A 19,297-nucleotide genomic window follows, 5' to 3' on the forward strand; every position below is an offset into this window, starting at 1 on the left:
GCGACTGTTCTCGCACAGTGACGATCAGCGAGACACCAGCACGTCACACCATCCGACTCCACTCGTGAGCAGCACTCGACTCACGGTGGGTCGGTCACTCGGTCACTCCGTCATTCTCTCACACTCTCACACACTTCCCAAGCTGCAGCGGTGGAGGAACGGTGGCCCCTCAGAACTGGCCAATCCAAAGGCAGCACTCGACGGCAGTCCGAAAGGACCAACCAGCGACCGCGCCGGCCACCCGCTTCAAATTTTGCCGCGCGCGGTGACGCCCCAAGGAAAGGGAAACCGGCGCCTCGTAGTCTGGCACCCAGCGACGTGTCCAGGCACGCTGCTCGCCGATGCTTCTCCTTAAGACCCCGCTGACTTACGGCGCAGCATCGTGGCTTGTCAAGGGAGCGTTAGGGCGCGTTGCCTGGCGGCGCAGCACCAGGGCTTGTCAAAGGGACGTTCGCAGCAGAAAGTTTGCGGCCTGCAGATTTGGAATCCGGGCGGGTTTCCCGGCATAACAGGGGAGAGGTGGAAGTGAGGCTGCCCCCGAGCCAGATACCAGCGGCTGAAGCTCAGCACCTAGAAGGGGGCAGCTGTCTTCGTCATCGTCAAGGTCATTTACTCGGCGGGACAATCTGGAGGGCCGACCAGATACGTCCTTAATTCTTTGGAGGAGAAATTCTAGAGGCCCGTGTACTGTGCGATGTCAGTGCACGTTTAAGAACCCCAGGTGGTCGAAATTTCCGGAGCCCTCCACTACGGCGTCTCTCATAGCCTCAGTCGCTTTGGAACGTTAAACCCCATAAACCATAAACCAGATACGTCCTTAAGAGGACCGGTTCTGCGAGAAAGGCGGGTGTTAGCTAGTCGCGACGTGTTGAGCGATCATAGAGGGGATGGCCTCCGTGACTCTAGCGATGAGGCGTTCCATCGCAGTTTCCAACAGGGTGTCAAATTTGGCATTAAGACGGGCTTCGAGTTCGGTAAGGGAAGGTTCCATAGTCGGCGTCGCCGCCGTCTCGCTCTCCATAGCGTCCGTATCGGAGGGACTAGGGGGAGGGGGAGTTGTTTTAGCCTCTAAGGCTTCATTTTTTGCAAGTTGCATCTCGTTTTGTGTCCGGAGAGAAGCTACAAGGTTGTGGAGCTCAGCGTCAGCAGCCGAGCGAGAGGGAGGGGAGAGGGGGTGGGAGGAGGAGGCAACCTTGACCGAACCGCTCACCTGTTTGCCATTTTTGATGGCGTTGGCCCAGGAACCGGCCGCGCCATTGTTGTCTTGGGAGCGGGCTTGCTTGTCCTGGCCGCCGTGTGGGGGGCGGTGGTTGCACTGGACAGCTCTTGACGTCCTTCCCGCTAGTAGGCGTCTGTCGTTTTGAAGCATCGCTGCCGAAGCTGCTTGGGTGATGTGGCTGCCTGCCCGTCCCGCTGGATTTCCCACCCCTAGGGGCGGCTGGCTTGGTATGCCGATATTTAGCACTGCAGTCCCGCGAGTTCGTGGCATGGCCACCACCACAAACCGCACATTTTGGCATACACTGGTGAGGGGCCCGCACCCCCTCTTGTATGGGTGCCTGCTGTCCACACACGCCACACTTGTCTTGTGTTGGGTTGGGACAAGAGTCCGCCCGATGGCCGACAGTTCGACACAAACTGCAGGCCGGAATAGTGCGCAAATATTGGTGCACTGTGACAATCTCAGAGTTGTAGTGTACGTATCGAGGCCTCACCGTGCCGGCAAAAGTGAGCCGAGCCTTGTTTGAGGTGCCGAATTTGCGGATATCGAGTAAAGTGCCACTCCTCCACTGCACGCAAGGTTGGAAAGACTCAGACGTCTCTTGGTTGGCCACCATAATGACCCCATAGCAGACGTCCGCTTCATGTTCTTTGAGATGGCCGGCTAGAGGCACATCTCCTTTGGTCGATTTGATAGAAAAGTCGCCTAGCAGACGGTCTGCGACGTGAGCGTTTCGGGTGCTGGCGAGGATCAAATTTTGTTCCTTGCTTAAAAGGAGGCTCAACTCGGCTGCCTGAGGCGCCCCGAGGAAAGCGCCGAACGCGGCACCGAGCTCGCCGTGTTGAAAGGCGTCCCGGATGGCCAACGATTTCCGGGGCTTGATCACGATGACAAAGTCGTCCTGCTGAAACTTTGGTAAAGGCTTGGGCCTCCACTTGGTCACTGGGTTGCGGCCCTTACGGCCGGAGTGCTTCGCCGCTTGCGAGGCGGGAGCTTTGCGGGTAGCATTTTCGGCGGTTGCCGAGGCGTCAGCCGCTATCTTGGCCTCTCGTCTGGAGCGACGCTCAAGTAGACGGAGGAGAGATTCATTGCGGATCGGGTTCGCGGGTGCCGATTTGGGTTCCACAGTGACGGGAACGGTCGACCAAGACATGGCGTTCGGGTCATAACCGCGTTGAACGGACGTTTCCGTCATCTTGCAGAAAGCAGCAGCTCCCTCGCATCCGAACGCCGGCGCAGCCGTTAGGCTTAGCGTCGGCGCCGGAGGCGGGAAGGAAAACCCGTTTTAAATTTTGAAAAACTGGGCCCACCTGAATGAAATTGGTGTCCACGGATGCCGATCAGCATGCCGAATCCAAAGTGAGCAAAATTGATGAGGTCCGACGACCTGAGTCGTGGCTCCTGTCAAAAAATGACGGAGCCGAAGCGCCACACGTCTGACAGACGCGTTAGGCTGCCGCGTTCCCCTACTGGGGCGCCGGAGAGAGCGTGCCCTTAAAGGGCCACTGCCCAGGGTCCGGACATTTTTGAAAAACAAGCCCACTGCATAGATGAGGCATCGAAGATAACCTCTGCAAAATACTAGAGCCATGCGCGCCCCGAAAAGCTGCGAAAATTCAAATCAAAGCCCGCTCGTTCTTTCCTTCAACAAAAACGGGCCCGGCCCACTACTCTGAACCCCGCTGACGTCATGGGGGGTTACTTTCGCTGAAGGCACTCCATTGGTGCATCGTTCTGACTGACGGGAGAAGATTGGGCGTAGCCTTGGCGTCGCGTCGTCTGCACAACGCTTTCCGCAGCGCCTTCTGTTCTGGCTCATGCCTACAAATCAGCATGAAGGAACAAAAAAAAAAACTGCGGAGGGAGCGTGCGGCGACAGCCTTGAACCCTAGCCATAAAAAGTAAAAAATAGTAAAACTGAGGGAGTTGGTTCGCCCCCCCCCCCCCTCCCCCCGCCGTGATCACCTCACGAGACGCTCTGCGTACGCGCTCCCTTCTCGTATTTTTTTCTTCTATGCAAGCCCCCCAAAACAAGGTTTTAATTACTAGTGCAGCAGAGCCTTTCCCTCGCTCGCCCACTTGACCGCTCCGCACACACACCGCTTATCTTTCGTGCATCTTGCGTACGCCTTGATTGACTCCAATGAATGACATATGCTTTGGAGCGGAGAAAAGACACAAACACACAGAACACAAACACGCATGGAGAAAAGCAAACGGGCGGTTGCCGGGTCCGCGCTTCGCCGTGTGTTTCGAACACAACCGACTTCCGCCCCTCCGCTCGTGAAACGGTGGGGAGGCCTAAAAGAAAATGAAAAGGTGGCTCGTTAACTGGGAATGACAAACAGATGTATGAAAGGATGCGCTCGCTAACAAGTCTAGCCGATCGCGCCTCTCGATCGTTCAGTGTGCGGAGAAAATGCAAAAACCAAGAAAAGAATTCTATTGAAGGCGGGGCCATGACGTCGCCCTGTGACGCACTCCCCAGACACCACGCCTCCGGCTTACACCGGAGAAGGAAGGGGTGATTTTGCCTTGCCGAGCCTACTCGACGAGGAGCGGGAGAGAAAAATTTCGAGGAGGGAATGGAAGGAGAGGAGGCTCGCTCAAAGTGAGGTAGAGAGTGTTTGGGACCATGGGGTGGGCAGGGGCCCTTTAAGGGCGTTGTATGGTCAGGGTTTTGGACCTATCGAGGACAAGGACGTTTTCGATCCTGGGGGGCAGCAACTTTTGAGTTATCGCCCCGTTGTGGGACCAGCCTAATGAGCAGATAGACCGTTAGGCGTTAATCGTCTCGATTGAGACACGTACGTGGTGGCTCGAACGCACACAGGGACGCTTGGTGCGACCAAGGAGGCTCACGTGGCCGCTTACGGACCCTATATCAGTGCTACTGAACGCTCCAGTTGCGAGTGTCGGTGTGTGTGTGTGCTCGTTCGTGAGCAGGACGAGGGTGCGCATGCAGGCGCAACAGGTCGCAGCGTGACAACTTGAACTCCGTTTTAAAACGCACAGCAAGCATGCCACCGAGTGTATTTGAGAGTGCATATGTTCCTCGTCCTGCGAGGGTTTTGTTGGTGCAGTGCTGATGTAATTACTAATTAAGTGTTGCTGTACGTACGTCGCCCTCAGGGCGATTTCATGAGTTGGAGCGATCCCTTTTTGTTGTAATTCTAAAAGTGGCATTTGAGCCCATTGTAGAATCTTGGGAAGGGCGTGTAAGGGATCGGTAGTGTACGCGGCGTCATCGGGACCGGTAATTCTCCCTCACGACCCCGCCAGCCGCCGTCTTCAATGGACGCCACCGGCGTGAGGGGGGGGGGCGGCCGGGGCGCTCAAAGCGAAGCGTCTCCTTTCTCGGAACGCGGCCGCTCGCAAATGCGCCGGGAAGTACGGGTGTCCCTTGAGCCGCGTGTATTTTTGTGCAAAGGAAAGGATGTTTTACCTCGCACGTGCGGACACGACTGGGTGTTTGCACTTGCTTTTCTTTTATTTTTTTTGCGAGGAAGAGAATGTTTTACCTCGCACGTACTGGCACGTCTGTGCATGTGTGTTTGTTTTTACTGGTAATTTGTGGGGGAGAAGGTGATTTATCCTACGGAAGCTGGAGGGCTGGCCTTGCTCTCGATGAACCAATCATGTTAGGAATATAACATGATTGGGTACTACTGAAGGTGGGCCGGGCCTCTAGTTCTTTAAAACTGGGCCCCGGAGCCGGAATAAGGGTTCTGCGCTAAGGTGAGATGCTGTGCATCTTCGGCTATGCCTCGGCTAGTGTTAGCCAGATCCGCTTTTTGATGGTTTTGTATCTTTGTTGCTTAATTTCTTTTTGTCGCTAAATTTGTCTCCAGTGCCTAAATTTGTATGTGATGCAAATATCTGTATATAAATCTTCAAGTATTCCCTTTTTATCCCTGCGTTCCAACTCATCGTAAGACCGTCTCTGACGGGGCACCCCTGGTGCGAAGATAACGATTCAGTCTTCTAGTCTACAAACCGTCTCTGGCGGGGCACCAGAGGCAAGGAAGAAGAAGAACCTGAACTTTACTTGGCTCATCCAGCTAATCCGCAAGTCAGCTGCCGCCAGCGGAGCCCTGGGCTAGGGGCCCTGACCACACGGCTTCTATGAATTATCTATACTAATTAAAAGCTTTGTCTTTGTTAGTGCTCACCTTGTCTTAACGTGCTTTGCATGTTAGGATAGAATGGGGATCCTGAGTGGTGTTACGATTGATGTTGAAAACAGTTGTGTTATTTAAAAAAAAAGACTGCCCGAAAACGGCAGTACTGAAGGCAGATAAGTAACACAGTGGGCTGCGCACCTACCTGTCATATCAGTATGAGCTCAGACGCCATGAAAAATAAAAACTGGCTACTACCACAGAAGACACCTGTCTGTTGTCACACAGGTGAGAGGAACACGAGACCACTTTGTTGCAGGAAGGTTGTCCTCTCGAACGGACAGTTGCGCATTGCCTGTACGTAACACACTCGGATGGTAAGACCGCTAGTATCTCCGATGCTACAGCTAGGTGGCAAGTGTGCACTGCCTTCGTCACAGACATCAAAGCACGTTGACACTGAATGCGAAAACCGATATGCAATTCCCTCTACACCATCTTGACATATTTTGACATCCTTGCGGAATTAAGCACACACGTTGTTCAGGTCGACGGTAAACAAAAATAAGACAAAATGGTAGATTTTTTTGTTGAGAGATGAGGCGGAAGAGTCAATTGTGGAAACTTGTTTTATGCAACGAGACAGTGAGAAACAAGCTCCTTCTGGGCTTCTAGGCTACATCTAAATGACGGGAACATATTGGGACACTGAACGTAGTACACTTATCGTGGTGTAATACAGCTAATGCATCGACGGCGCACAATCGTTAGCAAAACTTTCACAAGGCAAAGATGAAATCAAACTCCGCGGCTTCATAGCCAGATTTTCACAATGGCTGACAGTAATAATGCATCAGGGCAACGGGCTGCAGCAATACCAACAGGTGAGAACATTCGCATAAACATAACCAAAGCTACAAGCCGAATCTTAAGAGCTCACATAGTAGAATGAGACATAGGTTTTGAGCACATAAAATGTTATAGGGAAAGTTCCTTCAAAGTTCCGCGATTATGAATGGGCAGCAGTGTACTCAAACGTTCTGTATGTCTGATTGCGCGCTTTTAAACCAAATGACAGAATAGCAGTGCATGAACGAACAGACCACTTCCAGGAACTGTGATCTCATCCGGGCTCTCTCCTCCCTCAGATGTAGTCGCATTTGTCCGTGGTGTCCACATCGGATCCGCGACGACAGGAGAACGCTCTCAGAAAAGGGGCAAACTTCTTCAGTGCTATCTTACAGGGATAATTTGATGGGGCACCTACGCGGTCCACGTAACAGCCTGTGTGGCATACGGTAATAAAGAACAACTGCTCAGCGCTATAGGTCTCCAGGTTTTTGATAGGCAGATCTGAGGCTTCATCCCGGAAGCGAACGTACGCCGAATAGGTAATGTCAATTGCTTCGAGTTCGGGGAAGAGCCTAGAGCTGCCATTGACAGCGGGGCACCAAAGCGGGCACGGCGTACTCTGTAGGGCAAGCCGGCTGTCTGCTTCTTCGGGAAAACCTTTGCCGTCTTTTAGAAGACATAACATTGAGTTGAGAGCGTACACTAATTCCTCGGCGTACATAAAGCCCAAACCGCCGTACAGCATCGCGCTCGTACCCGCAGAATAGTAGAACGGAGGAGCAAGTAGTCCCACTGACATAGAAATCACGCCCAGACCAGCGTTGTACTGGGTCAAGCGATTCGTGTCCATCCTGTGCACTCTAGTAGCCTCTGCGTACTGAGTTGAGCCTATAGCGCCCTGCACCTGCTCTCGCATCCACACCCATTCACGAAAGAAGCTGCCCGAGCTGTTGAATGCTGGACCATAGAATATCTCAAGGTCTTCAATGCTTTCGAGGTGTTTATCTGGCCAGAACACTGTTCTTGTCTTTTTTATCATATTTGCGAGCGCCGATCTTGCTGGTGGGTTCAACCTTGACGATGCATGCACCTTGGACAAAGTTATCTCTTCGATGTTTGTCAGCACGCGATTGATAACGCCTTGTTCAACAGCTGGAAGACTGGTCTTGTGGAGAGCGGCTAGAAGTGCGCCGTACGAAGCTTCGACGTGAAAGAGGCAAAGCGCAGTCTGGATGGATCTTCCCAGCGGATGTGTCTTGATTGCGCTGAACAACGAGTCACTAACTAGGGGGCCCATAATTTGTACGAACCACCAAGATGTGTGGAACCAGATCTCCCTGGCAGTGTACGTTCTAAAGATGGTGTCCATCGCCTGCAAAACCATTCCGTTTGTTACCAAGAGCAGGCTCTCACTTGCCAGCGGAGTACTGTTAACGCACTGTAACGCTACTTCCCAGTCCACGGGGCTTAAGTTAGCGATCAATGTCATCCCTTGAATAGCCACAACCTTGGGTAAAGAGTAACTGAAACGGACCGCGTCACTTATGTTGCCGAAGACTTCATTTTGCATCGTTTCACTCTCCCGCAGGAAAGTCTCGAATGTACGAGCAGGTGGCCGTTTGCTAAATATGTCCTCCATGTACATTTGTACGAAGTACGGATACACGCCCTCGAAGTGCGCAATCTCATGTTGAATCCGTTGAAAAACAATCGCCAGTGGTGAGGGACTGAGGACGACCCGAACTCGTCGTGGCTCTTTGAACTTCGGTAAGACGTCAACGCGGAACCAGAGGGGCAGCCCCCAGAGCACGGCCAACTCCACTAGTGCACGCAGAGGTCTCCAGGACGGGACCACTTCTTCGTCCCAGTCCTGAGTCGGCCAGGAGAAGACGCGACCGTTGACGAAGTTCACCAGTTCGCGCACTTGGTCACTGCCGTCCCCGCTGCTCTCCCTGTTCACACATTTGCGCATCATCTTTAGGGGCCTCTCTAGTACGGTGCTCGCTGCTCCGGCTTGCATGCTTGACTTTCGTATTCTCAGGACCCAATTGACAATAGCCTCTCCACGGACGTTGAATGCTATGTTGCCGTGCTTCTTGGTCCATCCGGAGCAAACAAAGAGGCCGAAGTTCGCGCATGGCGGTCCTCCATTGCTGAGGTTGATCCCTAAGGCATGGGCGTGGTTAACGCAAGAGATCGTCGAGCAGACTGGTTTTTTATCAGTCGAGGTCTGGTTATTGTGGGGCTGCAACAAGAGTGTCAACGCTGCGGCGACAACAATCGAAAGCGTTGCTAAGACGCAAACCAGGACTAGCGGCTTGACTCCAGTCCGTTCTCTCATTGCTGGTGGTGGCACGTTGACCTTGTTATCGATGGAAGGCTGCAAAAGATAGATAAAATAAAATGAGGCGAAGACTTACAACCGCGCATAAAGTACATGGTCATATGGTAATATCTTCGTGCGATACGTTACGCCATATTGTATAGTTAAGTATCAAAGCAGACATTTGGGCTAGTTGGTGTGAATTCATGGTGGAAAAAACAGCCCAAACTAAGACAGAAAACACAGAACAAGAGGGGAGACACTACAAGCGCTGGCGTCAAGCACGCTTCTTCAAGGATCACCTGTGGCTGGCCTGCAGTACAAGCGTAAAAGACAGCGCTTGTAGTGTCTCCCCTCTTCTGTGTTTTCTGTCTTAGTTTGCGCTGTTTTTCCACCTTGTATATTTAAGCACTGAAAAGAAAAATAAGGCGTCAATTTCTATAAAATCTGCGGGCTGAGTTTAGGAATATGCACTAATACAAAGACATTGGGCCTTCACAGCCGTCGTATAGCTAAACTCGTAATCGCGCGTCGCTCTGTGATGCACCGTGCCGTGGAAGGGACAGAGGCTGGATGAAGAAACCCTGAATGTGGCCTTAAGCAATTAAAGACGCCCAGCGTGTGGTGATTTCGCCGCATGCTTCAATGTTTCCGTGAAGCATTCCGACTTCACCTGCATCCCACATACGCATAGGGTATCCTTGTTGTGGAGGTTGGTACTTAAAGGGTAGTGATACCTGTACGTTATTGCTCCGCTTGGACCACAAAGTGATCATATTCAATCGTGTGAAAAAAAGGGTACTGTTTTGCCATCACAAGTGTACCCAACAGTGATTTTCACCCTCAGGACATCATGCATGTAATCCGTCGTGTTTTATTTTGCATAATTGTATAAAGTTAAGATCGCAACCATGCAAGACAAGTATTCACAAATGCCGGAATTTAGCCTGTTTTGAACAGCGAACTTGTTTTGGCAGCTAGCCATGAGTATTCCGCTCGTTTAGTGATAGAATTCTACTCCTGGCGCACCCTACTCTTCCCCTAAAACGAAGTGTGCTATAGCTGACAACTGACTCCCTTTAACTAATATATTAGCTCATTCATGCTTATAGCGTAGAGCAAATGTGCCATCCGCACATCCGTGCCGTATCTCCGCACACAGTTCCTAACCGCACTGGCAGCCATTATGCCATGCTTCTGCAATGCCTACAGCTCTTATGCGGGACAGGTACATACGAGGGGGTACCCAAAAGAAACCGGACTAAATTTTTTGGTCGTCAAAGCTTCTGTTGTACCGCGTTTTGCCACTAGGAGCGCATAGAACGAACATTCTAGAGTCAGTAAGCCGAGTGCCGTTGTTGAATGAGGTCAGACTAGTTTAGGCAGAGTTTTAGAGTGACGACTGTTTTGTGTGAATGTCGTTTTTGCAATGGCTGATTTTCGTGAACGGCGTGCGCCGGTGAAATTCTGATTTTTGCTCGGAAAAAGTTCAATGGAAACTGTTGAAATATTAAGAAAGACGTACAAGGACGATGCTATGGGGACAACTCAAGTGTTCCTGAATCGAATCCTGAATCAAAGCAACAATCATGCCAATGGAAAACTTCAAATTTACCTCGCCCCAAGAGTGCTCGTCAGGTGAAACCAAACCTCAAAACAATGCTGATTTGTTTTTTCGACGTGAGAGGAGTCGTCCATTGAGAATTTGTTCCGCAGGGTCAGATAGTTAGCCAGGCTTTCTACTTGGATGTTTTGAAAAGATTGGGCAAAAGTGTGCGGTGGAAGCGGCCAGATTTGTGGCGGTCGGGTGACTGGTTTTTCCGTCATGGCAATGCCCCTGCTCACACAGCCCTGTCTCTACGACAATTTTGGACCAAAAATAGCATGGCCCCTATTCCTCAACCCTCATACTCTCCCGACCTTGCCCCGTGCTACTTTCTTTGTTTCCTAGAATGAAAAAATAGGTGAATGGAAAGGGTTTCGCTGATATTGCTGAGGTGAAGAAAAAAACGACGGAGGCACTGTCAAGCATCACAAAAGATGAATTTAAAAATGTTTTGAAAAATGGAATGAAAGATTCGACAAGCGTATCATTGCAAGAAGGGAATACTTTGAAGGAGATTGAAGGTCTGTGCTTAAAATGTGAACAAATAAGTTCAGACAAAAATAAGTCCGGTTTCTTTTTGGTACCCCCTCGTACATGGCGTATCAATCTGGAAACAGCGTTTTCAGGTCACGTGATTCTAGCCTGTACCATGATATCTGTTACTAACACGAGGCAAACTCAGAGACAACATTTGAGCAACATTTTGAGGTCAGGCTGCCTAGAAGCACCTGGAGGAAATAGAACTTAAGAGCTTAATGAGACCCCGTCATTAACGCGAGATTCCTCTCCCGGCTCATGCTTTCCCGAGTGGGCCGCTCTGCAAGGCCTACTGAACTACAGACCTGCACATATGGCATTGCTCCAGCGCGCATGTTCTAGTTCATGCCTTTTGCCGCTAGGATAGAAACATTACGGGCGGCGTGGCGCTAATATATACCTGTTGAGAAAATGGCCTCCTCCATTATTCCACTTCAAACAAGGCAGTTATGTCGTTTGTCCACGTAGTCATTACTATCCATTTATCTATGCTAGGCAGTGTTGTGCCGACGAAAAGAAAGGGGACAAAAAAGGAAGACGTTTTTTATACTTTTCCAGAGCGAAATAAGTCGTTATTATGGCTATTTTCATTGCTGATGTGAAGATAGCAGAGAAAGACAAAACAAAAGTATTAAATAGCGTGCAACAAATGGCAAACGATGATGATGATAATAGCAGACGAATAGGTCAATCGAGCGCCCTCAACGGCCAAAAAGCTAACGAAAGTTGGCGCACGCTGCTCCATAGGACCCTGCCAAGTGTGCAGGTCTGTAGTTCAGTTGGTCTTGCCGCTCTGCCCCCTGCGCCAATGATACCGTTGCTCATCATCAGCAGCAGCTTAACTAAGCCCACTACTGGGGCAAAGTCCTCTCCAATATCACTCCAGTTAAACCTTTCATGGGCCAGCTCTTCGTCGCCTTATCCCCACAAACCGCTGCCCACTGCTGCAGCTGCCTTCCCTCTGAATCCAGTCCGTTACCCCTTACGGCCATCGGCTATCTTGCCTTCGCGTTACACAATCCCATGGCCGTTTCTTCTTAATTTCCACTGAGGTGTCATTCCTTCCCGTTTGTTCACTAGCAAACTCTGCTCTCCTCCTGTCTGCTAACGTAATACAAACCATTTTAATGCGAGAACATCATATGGATAATCGGCAAAGAAACCCAGCGTTGTGATCACGAAAAATATCACATTACATAACCGCGGTAACAACTAAAAATAAAATTTGTTCCCAAGGTGCGGGCCATTCAACTAGGGACTTTCAGAATCCGAGGTAAGCGCGCAACCCATAGTACACAAAAGCGCTTTGCTTGCTTGCGAACAAAGGTGAAATCCGCTTCCATACGACTGTATGCTGAGGAAGTGATACTTCGAGAAGAGAAAAATAATATGAAATATATTAAAATAAAAAAGGAACTACGCGTTCGCATTCATATCCCGTAAGCAGACGTAAGAGCCCTCCGTTAATTTTCGTTTAAGCGGCTCGCTGCTTTGTCCTTTCGTCTAAGCAAGAAGTTCAATTCTTTGCGCTAGCGTCAAGGTTTCTTCCATATAGGAGGGCACCGGTAGGATACAGATTAATATACTTTTCTCTTGAGCAATACCAGTAAACTGCCGTTCATGATCTGAGAGCACAAGCTAATACTCTCCGTCCCATTCGTATTCACCTGCTTGTATTACTCTTGTGGGTCGACGTTGTTCCTGTTTGCCCGTAAAATAAGCTTAGGCATGGCACACGACTGCAGGCAAGCTATTTGCAACGCATCTGCCATACATGGGGACGCTTTCAGTGCGTTTGCCTTCCTCTATGTCCTGTCCACATCCAAACGCTCTTTCAAACATTGGGTCATTGATTTTATGACGCTTTTAGTGCAGGTATCCTCCGTAGCACCGTGAGGCGCCGCTAAGCCACCACGACCTCCTATGCCCACTCTACCCTATGCCGCTAGAGCCGCGCTACGATCACCACAGGGAATTTCAGCCGCTACTCTGTGGAGGACTGACCGGGTGTCGGAATTGCGCCCAACGCTGAAGTCCGTGCCAGGTCTCCTGGGCCGACCGGGCGGCGCCGGCGCCCGTGGCTTGGGCCGCGGACAGCCACGTTCCCGAAAGGGCCGCCTCACGAGAGGCCTCCCTTTTCGCTTTAGACGCAGCCGTCGCGTTGACACCGGAGGGCGGTCGGCTGTCTCCCGGTGGTGCTGCGCGTAGAATGAAAAGAGCTCACTAACCTGCAGATCCTCCTCTAAAGAACGATGTAATTTAGCCATCTATCGAACGTGGCCTCAAAGCATACCATTGTTATGTTTTTATTTTTGTAGCGTAGTGATGTATTGTCAGTGCTCTTGTATAGTCTGTTCTCCGCGATGCCTCACGTTTCGCATACTTAGCGTGCCAGGCGGCTGCGTCATACAGAGCTTCCTTCCCTGCTGAAAAAACGTTCTATGATGCAACAACCTCATGGAGGCTTCATCATAGAATATCATACAATTTGTATGATATTCTATGACATCTCTATGATGACTATGCCTTTACAGAAATGTAGGAAATTTGTGTGATAATTTTCTATGATTTGTATGTTAATTCTATGATATTTGTATCACAAACTCTATGAGTTTATTGCATCAAACAACTTATTTCAGCAGGGTTTCTTTGCATAACCGGTGTTTTGTCTTTGCTTTTACTAATAGAATTTTCTTACTCCAAGTCGTCCACCAGAACTGCTTACGAGCACCATCTTTCGTTCGATATGTTCCCGATTTTCCCCGGCCAATGGACCTGCCAGCCGCTCCTTTCTATTAAGGAAGTTTTTATCTTAGCTGAAAATTGAGAGCCCACAGGACAGAGTAGATTGACATTCTCTTTCCTGATTTTTAGTGACCGTTAAGAACCTAGGTTGGAATGCTCCGTTCATGACTGAAAACTGATTGGCTTCTTTCGCTGGTTCAGGAAATACGCTTTGACTGCACCGTTGAGTGAGCCTTTTGGGACATTGAAGCAAAGTGGGATCACAGCACACAGAAATGCCATCTAGAAACGATGTGCGTTTGGTTTAATGGGGAGGAAGTACTTAATTATGTAAGCACAGTACAAGAATGTCACTATTATCTCTGAGTGCTGCGATTTCTGCGTGTAGGAATGAAGCGAACCGCTCCGGTCTTACTCTGTCTCCCAATACATTGACCGTGGTGGCAGCCGGCGTGAGGGGTCTCTGGACTACCAGGTAGCGCAAGTCGCCGCCTGCCCGTACTCACCCGGGAGAGTCTCCGCTGTGCTTGGACGGTCGTTAATCACCGATTCCGGCGCTGGTGTCCACGTGTCGGTACCAGAAAGCAGAGACTGTGCCGCCGGAGCTTGCTCATCAGAAGGCTGCAGGACGCGCCGAGAGAAGGCGGTTGCTTTCACGCAGAAAGCGGAAATTTTTAAAGCGCGAGTGCATAGCATTATTTCCTCACACCGTCCGCCTTTTCTGTTCGTCCGTCTGTCCACACCATTAGAAAGCATCCGAAAATAAAATATACCGAAATATTTATCAGTTCCAACCGCGATCAGAATCTATGCCAATCGATTGCGCAGCTCCAAGTGGCGTGATTGACACATTTCAGCTGCCACCGCAGCGCACTATAGTGCATGTTATTAAAAGTAATTCGATTAGAGAACTTTTTTCTTACGATGAGCATATGGGTGAGCTATGGCTTAATGGGAGATCACACGTTCCCGAAAGTCCTCACGCGCTGACCCTCAACGGTCTTTATGGCTGAGGACCGCCTGTATAGCAACCTTTTCGTCAAGGCGCAGGCGGTGGATGTGTTCGGTGGCGCTATCCTACGCAGGCGCTTAGAACTGGGCTAGTTGGTGGTTCTTAACACGATGACAGATGTTTCCAGCGCAAAACACACGGGCATAGGGAGGATGTGCGCGGCGTCTACTTTCCCTCTGTCTTGTTGTTTGGTGCGCCGGAAAAATGTATCAATCCTCCGCAAGCGCCGTTTAACCAGGAGAAATCCACTCACACCGCTACCGTTTTAAAACGTCCTCGTCTTGGTGCATCGTTTAGGTGTTGCTCGTCGAAATTATCCCTAAGCCGTTCAGGCACGAAACTGCACCGCTATTCCTTAGACTAAGACTCGTGCGATGTGAACGCCTCCCATAATTCCCAGCTCACCTGCTGCGTGTGGTGAGGCTGCATGGCGACGCTCGGTTCCCTTTTGCGCCGCGTCACCGGGGGAGGTCGACCTACGGCTTCGCTGAGCTGCGCGTCCGGAGCCTTTCGCGGCTTTGGCGCCGACTCCCGCGACGTGTTGCTAGATGAAGACGCGCGTGACGGGCGTCGGCGTCGTTGTCGACGCTGGAGGCGGGTCGTCGTGCCAGACGTCTCAGCCGGGGCGTTCTGTGCTCCGGAGAGAACTGTTGCGGAGGACGTCCCTCGATCCGAGACGATTGGCAGGGACTCCGGAGGAGCAGCTTCTGCAGCTGAAGCCTCGGGCTCTTCGGGAGCCGAACGAGTTCCTGGGGACGTCATTCGAGAAGTTTTCTGGTCGGAGGCCAGAGCGCAATCTCTTCTCGTGGCTTGAGGAACAAAATGGCGGTGCTAGCCTGTTCGATGCTTCTTCGTTCTGAAGCACGCGGGCACGGGATGATGACGGATAGCACGCGCAAGGCAGCGCGACTTCTTCGTCTGTGTCAATGGGCGCAAAACCGGGGAGTTTGAAAGCTCTGTAGGAAACGCAGGTGCTTCTCCGTTTTTTGTGCAACACGTATCTCGACTCACATTTGCGATTAGGGGCATCCTGATGTGGTTCTGTGTATTCCGACCTCTCTTATATCCACAACGTATTCCATCAAACCGCTTTTTTTCTCCCCTTTCAAACGAAAGGCGCCCGTGTACTGCGCGATGTCAGTGCGCAGTAAAGCAAGCTACGTGGTCGAAATTTATCCGGAACCTTCCACTACGGCGTCCCTCGAAGCCCATGTGGCTTTGGGGCGTTGAACACTATTTGTCACATGCCATAGCTTCCCCATATGCAGGTGGAGATGTTCGTCATGTAATATTGAATATAGCCGTGTGTTACCAGCACCATGCAACCTGTTATAATTGGCATATTTTATTGACACCACTATTCTGATATGACTGGTGACGCATATAACTGCCTCCATGGTGACTTTTAATCAGTCATGACTCATGAGTAATGCATCAACTTCACACTTCACGTGCTAGCTCCACTTTCGTAAGCAAGCGGTTCTCGGCAAAAATAGGCCAATGTTATAACGTTTTGGTGTTAAAGAACTTCGGTAAAAAAAGTTTTTCCCCACCATTTCGGTACAGAGAAGACGAGTGCGAGGCTAACCTAGAGAAATCTCGCGTTCATCGGAATACCGGTGGGTTCCCCACGGCCCTGGACACCGAAACACACGTCTCCACTATGCGAGGCAAATGTTCATAACGGATGGAAATAGTAAAACAAAGGAAATAAATCCAACCAGTGCTAACAGAAAGCAAGTTTATTGCTCTATTTCATCTTTAAATGGGTTGTGACGAGCCTGTATTCGAAATTGCGTCATTATTGGGTGTTTCGAGGCATCGCTCCAGGAAAGCGCTTGCACCATAATTTCTTGCAAACAATAAGCGCGAATATAAAGACTTCAGAACTAAACTATTTTCCGCCTATTTTTCACCCGTACGCTCTCCAAGCTGTTTTTTTCCTTTCCCCTTTACTACAATGGGTTTTGACTTTCAGCCTTTGTCTTAGTGTTGCGCAATTGAGAAACTAGGAACTGACAAGGAAATCCGCACTTCTGCGTTACTACATTACTCTTGTAGCAGATTTCCACATGGAATTCCACGTCTGCTTTTCCTGTTGAGAGCATCTAGCAGTTTTCGCTTGAGCCATTTTGCATGCGAACTCAGTATGCAATAAGTGAACAAAATTTTTGGTGCAATTTGTCTCCAAAGTTTTCTCCAATGAGATTTAAGTGCTTTAACAACGTTGAAATTCGGGCTTGTTGGTTCATACTTCGGAGCAATAGCGGAAACAGGACAAGGGACTGAGAGCGAGTAGACACACACAGCGCTAACTTCCAACAACTTTATTCGAAACAAAAGCACAAGACCTTATACACGCATTTTTGCCGTGTCATCCCAAAGCATGCGCAAATTCACTGGGACCGTAGGTAAGCAATTTCTTTTTTTTTTTTTTTTAGAGTCTGACAGAAGGAGTGCTTATACAGGCACTTCTCAATCTGGCTATCTTTTCTGCTTCAATAATTTCCCGGGTGCGTACGTCCTTACTTTTCCCAACTAAAAAACACTTGTCTAGTAACGGCTTGCACTTTACACATGCGTTTCACGAGTTCTCCATCATTTTCGTTTTTATTACTTACATTGCGATTATGCTCACGGAGGAGGCGGTCATTCAGGCAGCGACCAGTTTGACCGACATACTGTCGTCCACATCAAATTCCGTCAAGAAACATCAAATTCCGTTTGTAGAATGCAAGGCTGGCGTGGTGTACCAGATATCGCTCTCATGTGGGCGACAGTATGTCGGTCAAACAGGTCGCTTCCCGAATGACCGCCTCCGTGAGCATAATCGCAATGTAAGTAATAAAAACGAAAATGAAACATAGTAACGCATGTGTTAGGTGCAAGCCGTTACTAGACAAGTGTTCTTTAGCTGGCAAAAGTAAGGACAAACGCACGCGGGAAATTATTGAAGCAGAAAAAATAGTCAGATTAGGAAGTGCCTGTGCAAGCACTGTCAAACTCTCAAAAAAAAAATTGCGCCTCTCCCGTAACCGAGAGTAGAGTAAGCATGAAATGTTTACGGGCCTAACACAGGCTCCATTGCTCGGCTTAAGCAGCTGTGATGGTGGCGGCATTGAAATCCAGGACGATGCAGAAGCGTACGCGGACACGACGAGACGCAGGCCTGAGAAGAATGTATATGCAGCGCGTTCGAATACTCCGCGATATCCCTGCCAGAGGGGGAAAGGGCTTGAAGGCCAAGCGGCCGGTCTTTTACATGCGTGAGTGTGGGACCGCAGCGCCATCCTTGGGGAGGGAGCGAAAGTTTTCCGCCGAAAGCCCTTCTCGCCCTCTTTCTCTAAGCGACCTTCTCTCAAAGCCCCTAACAGATCACGTATGACAACGAAGTGTATTGTGGCATGTATGTGCTTTTTCCACGCGTTATTAGAAATCGGAAATTATAATTCTGTGCATTATCAAATGCACAGCTCGACTGATATCTTGATAAACATTGAGAAGACACTGGCAGCTGTTATTTTTTGTGACTCGTTTGGAGAGCAACCGGCGCTTGTATGCCGGTCCCGTAGGAGGGCTTAGAGAGTCTCGTTGAATCTCGTTAAGTCTCGTACGGTGCCCGGATGTTCTCGTTTCAGAGCCCGGATGAGTGGAATTCAGTGCCCGGATGATGGCTCTCGGTCTCGGCGTGACGTCACCACAATGCCGACAACGGGAGCTAAAAGCATTTCCTGCTTAAAAAGAAATTGCTTACCTAAGCTCGCAGAGAATTTGCGCATGCTTTGGGATGACACGGAAAAAATGCATGTATAAAGTCTTGTGCTTTTGTTTCGAATAAAGTTGTTGGAAGTTAGCGCTGTGTGTATCTACTCGTTCTTGGTCCCTTGTCCTGTTCGCGCTATTGCTCCGGAGATTAAAGTGCTTTCACATTTCGCCAGCTCAGTTTGGCTGTGTCCTAATTCGAGAGACACACTGCTTAAAAAAGTAGCAATACGGGGGAGAGCTGCAGCAAGGCAGCACTCGAAAATCTGACGAAAAGGCGCATGCTTCATTCTGACTTATTTTTACTATTATCAAAGGAGGTATTCTTATTTTAGCAGACGTAACAACAAGACAACTGTACCATTTCGAACATTAAATGAAAGAGCAAAAGAAAAGGACTGAAAACTGTCTAGTTCAGATTTTGCATGACTTCTCTTCGTAAGGCCGACGGTGATTCGACAATTATCGTACACATTGAGTGTGACTTTCCGACATAAATGTACACCCTGTAACCTTAATGATAACACAAAATATCCGACCTTTTCACGAAATATACACACAGAAATTATCTGCCTACATATTCTCTGAAGTATCAAGCAATTACAGTAGATTTGTTAGTCATTATCTAAATAGAGATACTGGCCACAATTTGCGTAGGACTTTCATTGTCATAGAAAAACCAAGGACAAATTATGCTAAACAGACAATTGATCATCAAATTATGAAACTATGTAATAATTACCCAGACATTCTCGAGATCGCAAAATCATGTAGAAGTCTGAGAACTGTGGGAATCTGGCTTTCCGCCGTCGCCTTTGCGCGGCTGTGCCGGCCTACCGCGTCGTTTCTCCTCTTTCCCTTGCTCCCGCCTCAGGCGGTGGAGAGGCGGCTAGGTGACTAATCACTGTCATTTGGCCTCAGCTCCGCCCCGGCTCCCCAATGGCCTTTGCCATTGGCGCCTTTTGGCGGGAATTCGGGACCCCGCTTTGGGCGGCCGCGCGCCGCGCGACCGTCCGAGCGGGGCCCAGAGAGAGAGATCCCTCCGAGACAGCGTAAGGTGCGTACGTTACTGTTTGTCCGTGCCGGCTTTGCCGCTCGGACCAGTGCTTACTCGAGC

At 49.8% G+C, this 19,297-nt stretch overlaps 1 protein-coding gene across 1 annotated transcript; it reads right to left on the minus strand.

The window, feature by feature from the left end:
• Nucleotides 1-6,241: 6,241 nt before the first annotated feature.
• On the minus strand, nt 6,242-15,180 carry LOC149333264 (neprilysin-like). Its single transcript, XM_089557688.1, has 4 exons — nt 14,824-15,180; nt 13,913-14,027; nt 12,666-12,859; nt 6,242-8,575 (listed from the first exon to the last, which is right to left on the minus strand). The coding sequence occupies exons 1-4, from the start codon at nt 15,178-15,180 to the stop codon at nt 6,488-6,490; spliced, it is 2,754 nt and encodes a 917-aa protein (XP_089413814.1). The 3' UTR covers nt 6,242-6,487.
• Between the last annotated feature and the right edge of the window lie 4,117 nt (nt 15,181-19,297).

This window comes from Amblyomma mixtum, chromosome 8, assembly GCF_055824585.1.
Source record: "Amblyomma mixtum isolate Tamu chromosome 8, ASM5582458v1, whole genome shotgun sequence".
NCBI lineage: Eukaryota > Metazoa > Arthropoda > Arachnida > Ixodida > Ixodidae > Amblyomma > Amblyomma mixtum.

What these genes read in the sequence shown, in the direction of transcription:
- LOC149333264 (XM_089557688.1), bottom strand. Translation starts at nt 15,180, where the DNA reads ATGACGTCCCCAGGAACTCGTTCGGCTCCCGAAGAGCCCGAGGCTTCA. An exon ending in CACAGCGGAGACTCTCCCGG is followed by an intron (nt 12,860 to 13,912) that starts GTGAGTACGGGC and finishes TTCTACGCGCAG; the next exon opens with CACCACCGGGAGACAGCCGA. An exon ending in GGGCGCAATTCCGACACCCG is followed by an intron (nt 8,576 to 12,665) that starts GTCAGTCCTCCA and finishes TATCTTTTGCAG; the next exon opens with CCTTCCATCGATAACAAGGT.